The sequence below is a fragment of the Podarcis pityusensis genome (assembly GCF_964106645.2).
Source record: "Podarcis pityusensis genome assembly, chromosome: 14".
Taxonomy (NCBI): Eukaryota; Metazoa; Chordata; class Lepidosauria; order Squamata; family Lacertidae; genus Podarcis; species Podarcis pityusensis.
Window position 1 is genome coordinate 40,017,012 of NC_138039.1, and position 12,438 is coordinate 40,029,449.

The following is a 12,438-nucleotide window of genomic DNA, read 5'->3' on the forward strand; positions in this document are numbered from 1 at the left end:
CCTAAATAAATTTTTAAAAGTTCTTTTCTTGGTTCCTGAGCTTTCCAGTTAAATTTGCGATTTCGGCATAGTCCATCAACTTGGTTTGCTATTCTTTCTTGGTTGGGATAGTTTCTTTTTTCCATCTCTGGGCTAAAGTGTCCCTATTTTCCAGGGACATCCCAGATTTACAGAAGCCATCCCTGTTTCTAATTTGATCCTGGGGTGTCCTGATTTTCCTTGTTGTTGTTGTTTAGTCGTTTAGTTGTGTCCGACTCTTCGTGACCCCAACGACCAGAGCACGCTAGGCACTCCTGTCTTCTACTGCCTCCCGCAGTTTGGTCAAACTCATGCTGGTAGCTTTGAGAACACTGTCCAACCATCTCGTCCTCTGTCTTCCCCTTCTCCTTGTGCCCTCCATCTTTCCCAACATCAGGGTCTTTTCCAGGGAGTCTTCTCTTCTCATGAGGTGGCCAAAGTATTGGAGCCTCAGCTTCACGATCTGTCCTTCCAGTGAGCACTCAGGGCTGATTTCCTTCAGAATGGAGAGGTTTGATCTTCTTGCAGTCCATGGGACTCTCAAGAGTCTCCTCCAGCACCATAATTCAAAAGCATCAGTTCTTCGGCGATCAGCCTTCTTGATGGTCCAGCTCTCACTTCCATACATCACTACTGGGAAAACCATAGCTTTAACTATATGGACTTTGGTTGGCAAGGTGATGTCTCTGCTTTTTAACATGCTGTCTAGGTTTGCTTTTCCTTAGGACAGCCCTATTTTCATCAGAGAAATTTTGGAGAGTATGCACACAGTTTGTTGTCAAGCACCTTCTCTGAGGGCAGAGGCTTGCCAACAGGAGGAAAAGGAGGGTGCTTTAGCAAAGGAAGGGTCTGGTGATACAGGAATTGGGCTTTCTTCTGACAACTGACCTCTGGTATCTGGGGGAAATAATGCTGGACTCTTAATTAGGGATGTTGGAGAGCTCTGTTGGAAACAGAAGCAGAAATTGCCACAATTCACATGTTTGTCTGAAGTCCGGAATGGAAACCAGACAAGATAATACAAGCAGTTTCTGCTACTGTTCCTAACCCCCACCCCCAAATTTTTATCAGAACCACAGCAGGAGGGGGACATTTAACCCTTCCCTATCTTGCAGCAGTCTTGACACCAGCACCCTGAACTGCATTTACACCTTGAAAAAAAGCTCTTGACCTTTATATTTAGGTGTTCAGGGACTTTATAAATGATGATGATTAAAGTTTATATATTATGTATTTTGTAAATTTTGTATTGCTCAGTGCTTTGGCTTTTTATATGCAAAATAGTATATGCATAAATTAAGAATCACATTTTTTATCATGTTTATCGTTGAGTCTATAACCATTAGCCAGTTGCCAAACTTTGGTGCAGAATCATAAAAATTGTAGAGTTGGATGAGGGTCAGTTTTCTGGCTTTTCTGTTTAATGTATACATTTTTTGCTCTCCCATGTTAATACGTTTTAAATCTCCCCCACCCCCATTCTTGTGTATTTTTCAGAACAATCGCATCCAAACATCCAAGTACAACGTTCTGACCTTTTTGCCTATCAACTTGTTTGAGCAGTTCAAGCGGGTTGCCAATGCCTACTTCGTGTTCCTCCTGATTTTACAGGTTATATTCAATATTTATTTTAAAGGCAAATTAAATGGCAATGGTTATAAAAGAGAAAACTGTGTACAGTCGTACCTCGGCTCCCAAATGCCTTGGGAGTCAAACGTTCCAACTCCTGACTGAACCAGAAGTGAGTGTTCCGGTTTTCTAATGTTCTTTTGGAAGCCAGATGTCTGATGGAGCTTCCGTGGCTTCTGCAGCCAATCAGAAGCTGCGCTTTGGAAGTCGAACGTTTCGGAAGTTGAACGGATTCTGTTCAACTTCCGAGGTATGACTGTATATTGTTATGTGCCACCTCATCTCTGAGTGATGAGACTCTGAGTGAAGAGCAGGGGTCCCCAAACTTGGGTCTCCCGCTGTTTTCAGACTACAACTCCCATCATCCCTAGCTAACAGGACCAGTGGTCAGGGATGATGGGAATTGTAGTTTAAAAAACAGTGGGAGAGCAGAGGTTCCAATTCCTTATCCAGGGTTCAGTTTCCTTGGAATGAAGGTCAGCGGAGACTAGTGTCTTCAGTACATACAGTTTTATTTACAAGCTGGGGGTGGAGGGACTTACAGCATTAACACCCCAAAAGACCTTGCATCTCTATTAGTCACAGCTTAGGATCCAGCACAGAACAAGACATATCTCTCTGTCCCCAGCTTCCAGCCTGCCTCTTCCATCCCACTCCCACTTCTCCCTACGCCAAACTTTGGCCTATTGCTCTCCATCACTTACCTGTGGCTATTGCAACCTAGCTCACTCTTTTAGATGCTGATGATCCCCCAAAGGACCCGGGTATTGTAGTTTGTTAAGGGTGCTGGGAATTGTAGCTCTGTGAGGGGGTCAATTGCATGCCAAGGCACCCAAGCCAAGTTCCCAGGAGAACAATAAATCACACTGACACAGAGTATTTTGGTTTGTGGGTTCAAATAGGCCACAACTTCATTGGTTACAGATGTTGAGTGTTTTGTCTTAGGCGTTGGAGTGAAGCCAGGCTATATCTTGACTCCTGCCTGTCTACAGGGAGTCCACTTAAGGGTAAACCACCAATAGGGGGTGCCCTATAAGTTACAAGAAATAGGGGCACCCCGCAGGGTCCCCCTTGGGGTAGTGGCATGGCCCTAGCACATGCCCAGGCTTCAGATATTATTCACACCCCAGATCCCTCTAACAGGATACCCTTACTGAGGAGGGGCAGGCAAGGCAACAACCTCCCTTCCAGCCAACCAACCAAAGGCTCACCCAATGCCTAACCTCACAAAAGTCTAACCTCCACCCCCATTGTTCTGCCCGGATGCTGAGGTCCAGCGCCGAGGGCCTTCTGGCGGTTCCCTCATTGCGAGAATAAAGCTACAGGGAACCAGGCAGAGGGCCTTCTCGGTAGTGGCGCCCTCCCTGTGGAACGCCCTCCCATCAGATGTCAAAGAGATAAACAACTACCTGACATTCAGAAGACATCTGAAGGCAGCCCTGTTCAGGGAAGTTTTTAATGCATGACATTTTAGTGTATTTTTGGTCTTTGTTGGAAGCCGCCCAGAGTGGCTGGGGAAACCCAGCCAGATGGGCGGGGTACAAATAAATTATTATTATTATTATTATTATTATTATTATTATTATTATTATTAAAGTTGTGACGATTGCTCCTAGGTAGGTGAAAACCAAATGGCCGGTGCCAATTTGCCAGGTGGAAAAAATTCCTACCAGGCCCCAACAACATGGCGACCAACGACTGCCATAGCAAGGTCATACCAGAGCAAAGCATGAAAAGAGCGTGGGAGGGTAGGGTGATCTGGCGAAGGGGCGAGAAAGAGGGGGCCAGCCGGCTGTGCCACCATTAAATGGCCCGTGACCAAACCCACCCAGACAGCAGATTGGCTGGGGCTGTCCGCAGCACAGATGACATGGCCGGCTGTGATGTGGGGTAAGGGGAGGCAGCGCACCTCCACCCCTGTGCCGGAAAACTGTTGAGGCCCGGCTGACTGGGTGAAATGCCGCCCACTGGATAAAAGGTGAGCGGACCTACAGTATCCATTATTCTTTTGGGTGTGTGTTGTGCTTTAAATGTACGGTATGTACACAGGCTCACTCTCTAGGTGAAAATTGGCATTTCACCAATTTCTATGAATTGGTGAATTCATAGAATTCTGTGATTTTTTTGAAACTATAGGAGGCTTTTTAAATATTATTTGTCCTCACACAAAAAATCCTTTAATCGTTCTCTTACAGTTGATTCCAGATGTATCCTCCTTATCATGGTTTGCTACCATTGTTCCTTTAGCGCTGGTTTTAACCATTACAGCTGCCAAAGATGCCACCGACGACTACGTAAGTATTTGCAGTAATTTACTGGTGCCCTTTTTTGTATTGCATGCACTATCACAAGATGGCTGCCTAAAAGATATAGCACCTCTGTATCTGTACCCTAACCATTGTCTACTGATTTTGACAGTGGGATTCACAGCAAGGTTTTAGTTTGCAATGTTATGCGGTCTTTCTCCCCTCTGTATCTTTTTATTTTAAGAAGAGTGAAAATCTCAAAAACGTTCTGCTTTTGCACACACAAAAAAGATACTGATGAAAAAATGGTTATGACGTATCATAGAGTATGTTTCCCTCCTGACATCTTTTTCTATTGGGCAGTTGGGATGATTTGTGCTCCTGATTCTGTCAGGATCCTGCTTTCAATATTGTTTCTGCAAATGTTTTGGGGCAGTCAGTCTGCTTCACTTTCAGTCAGTAGGCATCTTGTAACTTCCTGCTGAAATCCTGTAACTTTGTGTGTGTGTGTGTGTGTGTGTGTGTGTGTGTTTCAGATTACAGTTTTACAGTCACATATCCAACATACAACCTTTGCGGGTCCTATTGTTAATCATTTCCTCCTGCATCTCTTATAATAATCCAAATCTTTTACATCTCCATTATGTCCAAAAAATCACCATTAAACTACAAGTGTTTAATGTAACTTCTTATGCAGTAAATGTTGTGGTTTATTTTTGGCCGGTTTTTGTTGTGCTATAGCACCTCCAGAAAACACTACTGTGGTAGCATTGCAGAACAAAGTAAAGCAGAATAAATCTACCACAAACGTACTACTGTTGTGTAAAGAACATGTTGCAGAATACACCCACAATGAAAGACCAGCCTGGTCCTTCCTTCCTTTTTACACAAACCCCCTACCATGGGTGGGGGTGGTTGTCTTGGTCTTAAAAAAAAAAAAAAAGTGGAATAGGTTATTTGTCTCACTTCAAGGAAGGCCGTCTGTAAGGGCTTGTTAAGATAAATTCAACAGTTTTGATGGATGTAATAATGGAATACTGAATGGTATAGTTTTTGTAAAAGGCCCTCTGCCTGGTTCCCTGTAACCTCACTTCTCGCAGGGAGGGAACCGCCAGAAGGCCCTCGGCGCTGGACCTCAGTGTCTGGGCTGAGCGATGGGGGTGGAGACGCTCCTTCAGGTATACTGGGCCGAGGCCATTTAGAGCTTTAAAGGTCAGCACCAACACTTTGAATTGTGCTCAGAAACATACTGGGATCCAATGTAAGTCTTTCAGACCAGTGTTATATGGTCCCGGTGGCCACTCCCAGTCACCAGTCTAGCTGCCGCATTCTGGATTAGTTGCAGTTTCCTGGTCACCTTCAAAAGTAGCCCCATGTAGAGCGCATTGCAGGAGTTCAAGCAAGAGATAACTAGAGTATGCACCACTCTGGCAAGACAGACTGCGGGCAGGTAGGGTCTCAGCCTGCGTACCAGATGGAGCTGGTAGACAGCCGCCCTGGACACAGAATTGACCTGCGCCTCCATGGACAGCTGTGAGTCCAAAATGACTCCCAGGCTGCACACCTGGTCCTTCAGGGGCACAGTTACCGCAGCTCATGGACCTACCTAGGGTTTCAGTGTGGTCCATGAGGCTGTTTTCCCCAAACCACATCCACCTGCCCTGCACCTGATGCCATGGGTGAAATCAGGTATGGGAGAGACAGGCCTACAGTTGCCAATGCACAATTGGGAGCCTTAGAATGTGCTTCTGATTGTGCATTGGCAAAGGAGTCTTGCTTTCCCCACGGATCAGCTGAGTGGCGGTCAGAGCACGCCTGCTGGGATCAGCCAGGATACTGTGTTCACAGGGAACTCAGTAGCGCAGATGAAGTTCAGATGGAGTTAAGAATTACTGACGAAAGAAGAATGGCAAATCAAATTAATGGACTATGCAGAATTAGACAAATGAACAGAAAGGATTCGAAACCTGCAGGATCAGAGATTCTTAGAAGACTGGAGTAAATATTTGAACTATTTGAAAAGCAATTGTAATAAACAGATTACGTTAGTAGGATTGCAAGAAGTTCTGTAAGGAGGATTATTTGAAACATTGCAAGAAAGACTATGATGAGAATGAGAATTATTAGTTAAGGACAATTAAAAGTAATAGAGAAATTAAGAAATGCAGAACAAGCGATAAAGAACGGAAAAGCTTCAGAAGTTGCTGTCGGAAGTCACAATATTGTATAAGATAAGACGTTATGTTAAATGATTGTTGGAAATGATGTATTAAAAAACCCAATATAAGTGTGTGTGTGTGTGTGTGTGTGTGTGTGTGTGTATAAAGTTCAGATGGGGGTAACCTTTGGTTTTCCAGTTTTTGCTGAATTACAACTCTTAGGCCATTGACCAAGTTTTCTGGGGCTGGTGGAAGCTGTAGTTCAGCAAGTTTCTGGGTTCGTTTGGAGGGTGTTCTGGTTTTTTGCACCAGGGTAGGAGTTCTGCAAAAACAGGCATTTCATTGGGCAATTTTGCAAAAACAGGCATTTCATTGGGAGATTTTGGATGTTGTGAAACAGTTCAGCGGGCGATGAAGAAACTTGAATTCTTCACTGAATCCTCCCCGGGGCTTTGAGGATTCCATTAATAAACATACATCAAATTGAAGCGAGTTAGAGGAAACCATTAAAAGTAAAAAAATAACTGGGGGGAATTCTTGGTCTTTTTCTTTGCCAGGGCATTTCCAGACAACAGTGGGTAGTGGAAGAAACACACATTTGGTTTTGAATAAAATTCTTAAATGTCTTTCTTCTTAAAAAGATCTTGCATCATATTCTGATAATATTTAGTAAGGTTCTAGTGCAGATGAGCAACGTGGAGCTAAAACTGAGGAAGGTGGGGTTATTTTTCTTTCGCATCCACTGGCTTGACTCCAGTGGGAAACAGTTCTGTGTTTTTGCGAAATATTCTCTGGCATTGCAACAGGGCAAACCTTTGATCTTGCAAAGCAACAGAACTGAAGGCCTTGCAGTCAACAACTAAACTGGCAGCTGCTTGAGTGATTAGTGTCTCAATGGTTCATCAGCCTGCATCTGTCCATCAGTTCTTGCTTGCAAGAAGACTTCACATTGTGCCTGAGTAATTCTTGGTTACCTTGTGGGTTCTTTCTTTCTTTCTTTCTTTCTTTCTTTCTTTCTGGAGAGGGTGCATATCAGGCACGCACTAAAGGAGTCTTCTTCAGAGGAGGACCTCATCCTTCCTGAAGGGAACCATATGGAACTGGTGCAGGTAAACTTTGGTCCTCCAGATTGTGCTGAACAACAACTTCCACAATCCTTGGGCCTTGGCCATGCTTGCTGAAGTTGATGAGAGCTGTAGTTAAGCAACATCTGGAGGGCCAAAGATTCCCTACACATGATACAGAAGGACAGGTTAGGCAACAGTGAGGCAGAACCAGGACTGTTAGGCATTATGGCACTTCAGCTCCATTTGGCTGTTATTGAGGGCTCAGAGGTAGACATGGAAGTTGAGCCACACCCAAGCCCAAGAGATCACTGGCACATGAAGGTTTAGCATCAGGCTTTAGAGAATTTGAGGACTGGGACATTCACAGGCAAACCAAAATGCTTGTTTACAAAGCTATTGTACTACCAACCTTACTGTATGCTTGTGAAACATGGACATTTATAAACACCATCTGCAACTCCTCGAAAGATTCCATCAACAGTGTCTCCGAACATTTTCACACATCGCTTGGGAAGACAGGCAAACTAATGCCAGTGTACTTGAAGAAGCAAAGATCACAAGTGTTGAATCAGTGATTATTCAACATCAACTTCGTTGGACTGGTCATGTTGTGGAGATGCCTGATCATTGTCTTCCAAAGCAACTACTCTTTTCCGAACATAAAAACGGAAAGCATAATGGTGGTGGTCAACAAAAGAGGTTTAAAGACTCTCTCATGGCAAATCTAAAATAAATGTAGTATAAACACTGACAACTTGGAAACACTGGCCTGCGTGCGCTCCAATTGGAGAACAGCCTTCACCAAAGGTGACGTGGGTTTTGAAGACACTCAAACACAGGACAAAAGGGAGAAACGTGCTAAGAGGAAGGCACGCTTGGCAAACCCTCACCATGATCAACTCCCACCCAGAACCCTGTGTCCCCACTGTGGAAGGATGTGTGGATCCAGAATTGGCCTCCAGTGTCACTTACAGACTCACTGTTAAAACCATGTTTCTGGAAGACAATCTTACTTGGCTCCAAGGGATCACCGAAGCATCATCATCATCGTCATCCATGCCATGGGGAGCCATGGGCAGGCCTGAGGGGGCCTGCTGTGGTTGTGGGTAGGTCCAGTGGGCCTGTCACAGCTACAGGAGAGCCCCCAATGGGGCCGGTCACAGGTGTGGATAGGTCCAATGGAGCCTGCCGTGGCTCCCTCCTTGAATTTTTTTTGGGGAGACCTCATGTTCCCACCTGCTAGATGGTGCCCTTGTGAGGAGTAGTGCCCTCATGAGTAGACCTTACTCCTTAGCTAGCAAAGATTCCTGATTATTATTGTTTTCTGCATTAGGTGCCCAAATACCTTGACCTACTTTGGGTACCATGCTCCATGATAGATGAGGCTGCCAATTTTTGCCTGGCCTCAGGCAGCAAAAAGCCTTGAACTGGCCCTGAGGATTATTGTTGCTGATGGTTGACCACAAGCTGGCCAGTTTGACCAGGCTGTATGGGCAATTGTTTTAGCTGTTTTTAACATTTGTAAGTGTTTTATATGTGTTTTTGTTATATTGCAAATTGCTTTGGGATGCCTCATGGGAAGTGATTCATAGATGAAATAAATGTGTCTGAAAGTTCAAGTTTAGAAAAGGGAAGCTGCTAGAGTTTGCCCACTCTGGAAACAGCACTTTGGGGAGCAATTTTCTCCCCAGTCTTTTCCCATTTAACTTCTTAAAGCTTTAAGTAGCAGCTCTGCCATATATCACGAGGGCAAAAACCTCTAATTTTCAGAATGGTCCCTAAATTGTGGGACCCCTTCTCCACAGAAGTGCACCTACCATCTTCATTGTACAACTTCTGCCATATGCTGATGACACACCTCTTTACACTGAACGTGTTTTGTGGGTGCACCTTTTTTTTTGGTATGGGGAAGAATTTATATTGCTCTACTTTGTTTGGAAAGGGTTTGGGCATTTTAGAATTGTAATGCTGTTATCTGTGTTTTTAACCCTATTTTCTATTCCTGTATCCGACCCTGGGCTCTGATGGTGAAGTGTGGATAAGAAATATTGCAGATCAATAAACAGATAAAGAACATTCCCACACAGCTCCTAATTTTGTGCTCCTGAGCTAAGGGCTTTTCCGGCATTCTTTCCTTGATGTCGCCTCCTCACTTCAACTCTCAGTCTCGCTCATCGCTCAGGAAAGCCCGTAAAGAGACATCTGGAAAACTATTTATATTTGTCCTTACATTTCTGCTCCTGGTTTGCAAAACAGCAATGTGGAAATCTGCAAATGGAACCCCTAGCTAAGTCCATTTTACTTTCCTGTTCCAAGCAACTTGTTTACATTCTGCTGCAAGTCAACTTCATTTAAAAAACGTAGTCTGGCTGGAACCTAATTGCGGAGTACTGTGTACCACACTTACCTGGGCATTTACAGGCCTGTTTTTTCTTCTTCTTCCTTTTAACCCTTTGCAGTTTCGCCACAAAAGTGACAACCAGGTGAACAACCGGCAGGCCGAAGTACTCATTGATGGCAAGTAAGAAGCACGCCTTTATAATTCTCCGCATGCAATATCTCTTGCCAGTAGACAGTGATGGAAATTACTAGGCATTTGTCAAAACGCAGAATCCTGATATTGAAGTATTAAAACAGGAGTGGGGAGTCCCACATGGCCTTCCAGTCTTTTCTGCCCTCAACCGCAGCTTCTTTTCCAGGCACGTAAAGGTAAAGGTACCCCTGACCATTAGCTCCAGTCACGGACGACTCTGGGGTTGTGTGCTCATCTCTCTCTATAGGCTGAGGGAGCGGGCATTTGTCCGCAGACAGCTTCCGGGTCATGTGGCCAGCATGACTAAGCCACTTCTGGCGAACCAGAGCAGTGCACGGAAACACCATTTACCTTCCCACCGGAGGAGTACCTATTTATCTACTTGCACTTGACGTCCTTTCGAACTGCTAGGTGGGCAGGAGCAGGGACCGAACAACGGGAGTTCACCCCGTCACAGGGATTCAAACTGCTGACCTTCCGATCGGCAAGCCCTAGGCTCTGTGGTTGGCACGTACCAACCTGTTATAAGAAAAACTGCTCCCTTTCCCTTATGGGGTATTCCAGAGCCCGTCTAGAGTCCTTAAGTGGGTTCCTTGTTGGTAGGAGAAAGTAACAGAGGCCAACCATGGTATATTGAGAAGCAAAGCGGCTAGTAAGCCTGATCTTTATTCAAGGAACTGTTGTGACAGGGTCCCCACTTACCACACGCAGGAGGGAGGAGAACCCCGAACAATGGTGCACAAGCCCTTATATAGACTTTTGAAATTGCCACCCTGTAGCCCAAGACCACCACCCCAAAACATCATACATACATCACAGAGGGAGGCGGTCTACAGCAGAAATCCTGCCTGCCAGGATACCTGATAATGGTCACTGATTACATTACCAGGGCAGTCAGGCCATTCTATTGTGATGGTAAGTATTTTAGTTCCTGAATGCAGGTCAAAGGCTCACCCTATTCATACACAAATACATCCTTAAGACAGGATTTGCAAGCAAAAGGACAGTGGGAAGGCTTTCCTCATTTGCCTCCCTTACTGCAGAGGAATATTTGAGGTCATTGGGAGAGTCAAAATGGCTCCAGGATTGCTCTCCCATACTAGTTCAGACACATGGTTCATATATTTATATGTGTGTGCATTTATGAATATTTATGCTATATCTGAGACCTTAAAATTCTTATAGCAAACCCATCCTTTAGGGCTGGAGGAAGGGCCATAGCTGAATGGTGGAGCATCTGTGCTCATGCAGGAGGTGGGACAGGGAGAAATCTCCTGCCTGTAGCCCTGGAAAGATGCTCCCAGTTAGCGACAAACAATTGATAGGGTAGATGGACCAATGGCCTGACTCAGTATAAAGCAGCTTCCTATGTTACTATTTTTGCCCGGCTGGAATGTGCCCTTGAACTCTGATCAGTAAGTGCAAGTAGATAAATAGGTACCACTGCGGCGCAAAGGGAAACGGCGTTTCCGTGTGCTCTGGCTTCCGTCACGGTGTCCCATTGTGCCAGAAGCAGTTTAGTCCTGCTGGCCACATGAACCCTCAGCCTGAAAGCGAGATGAGCGCCACAAGTCCATAGTCGCCTTTGACACTATCCAAGTGTTCTTTACCTTTACCTTTTACCTACCACTTAGAGATTTTAAAGTACAGTGGTACCTTGGGTTAAGAACTTAATTTGTTCTGGAGGTCTGTTCTTAACCTGAAACTGTTCTTAACCTGAGGTACCACTTAGCTAATGGGGCCTCCTGCCGCCACGCCACCGCTGCGCAATTTCTGTTCTCATCCTGAAGCAAAGTTCTTAACCCGAGGTACTATTTCTGGGTTAGCGGAGTCTGTAACCTGAATTGTCTGTAACCCGAGGTACCACTGCATTAAAATGCTTTTAAATAAAATAAAGAAAAGCATGTGCTTTTTTCACCTGCATATGAAGAATTGTACATTTGTAGCTGGTATTCAGGCATTTAGTCCTCACCCGTGCACGCCAGGTGGGTGAGAAGGAGCCGGCCAGACAGATACACTCTTCCCTCGGTGTAATGGGTCGGATCAGGAGAGTTGTCTCATTCACTCTAACCCTGAGAAAGAGGATTGCCACCTGAGTGTAGAGATTTGGGAAGCATCAGTCAGAACTCTTTAGCGATGGAATGAAGGATAGGAATTAGCAGACTGAAACCAAATGTAGTCTTGGGATTGTTGTACAGATTGACTGTGTTTGGAAAGCCCCTGGAAAGACGGGCCATAGGCCAGTCTACTACAGTTGTACCTTGGAAGCTGAACGGAATCCGTTCCGGGAGTCCATTCGACTTCCAAAATGTTCGACTTCCATGGCACAGCTTCCAATTGGCTGCAGGAGCCGCGGAATGCTTGGCTTCCAAAAATAGTTTGCAAACCGGAACACTCCCTTCTGGGTTTGCAGCGTTTGGGAGCCAGAACATTTGACTGCTAAGGTGTTCGTCAACCGAGGTACGACTGTGCACCCATGGCAAAATTGGATGATGGTCTGTAGTGATAGAATTCTGGATTATACCAGTTCAAAATGCAGGTGCTTACAAACACAGATAAAAATTAGAACATCACTGCGGAGGATATACTAAAACTTCCCCCCTGATATGCTAGCTTTCTACATGCATGGAGCTTTTGCTATATGGTAGCATTGTAATATGGGACTCTGCACCAGTGATACATTGACATCACTTTCATCCTTGCAGCTTTCAACAAACGACACATTCTCACAATTCAGCTGAATGTAGGAATACAACGTTGAGTGTTGAAATCATGAGCAATATACA

The 12,438-nt window shown here is 45.0% G+C and overlaps 1 protein-coding gene across 1 annotated transcript in view; it reads left to right on the forward strand.

The window, feature by feature from the left end:
- ATP8B4 (ATPase phospholipid transporting 8B4 (putative)) overlaps positions 1-12,438 on the forward strand; it is a 116,125-nt gene that overhangs the window by 13,678 nt on the left and 90,009 nt on the right. The window contains exons 5-7 of the mRNA XM_080980288.1: positions 1,516-1,629; positions 3,843-3,941; positions 9,579-9,640. Coding sequence (XP_080836414.1) covers positions 1,516-1,629; positions 3,843-3,941; positions 9,579-9,640 — 275 coding nt within the window. The remainder of the gene's footprint in view (positions 1-1,515; positions 1,630-3,842; positions 3,942-9,578; positions 9,641-12,438) is intronic.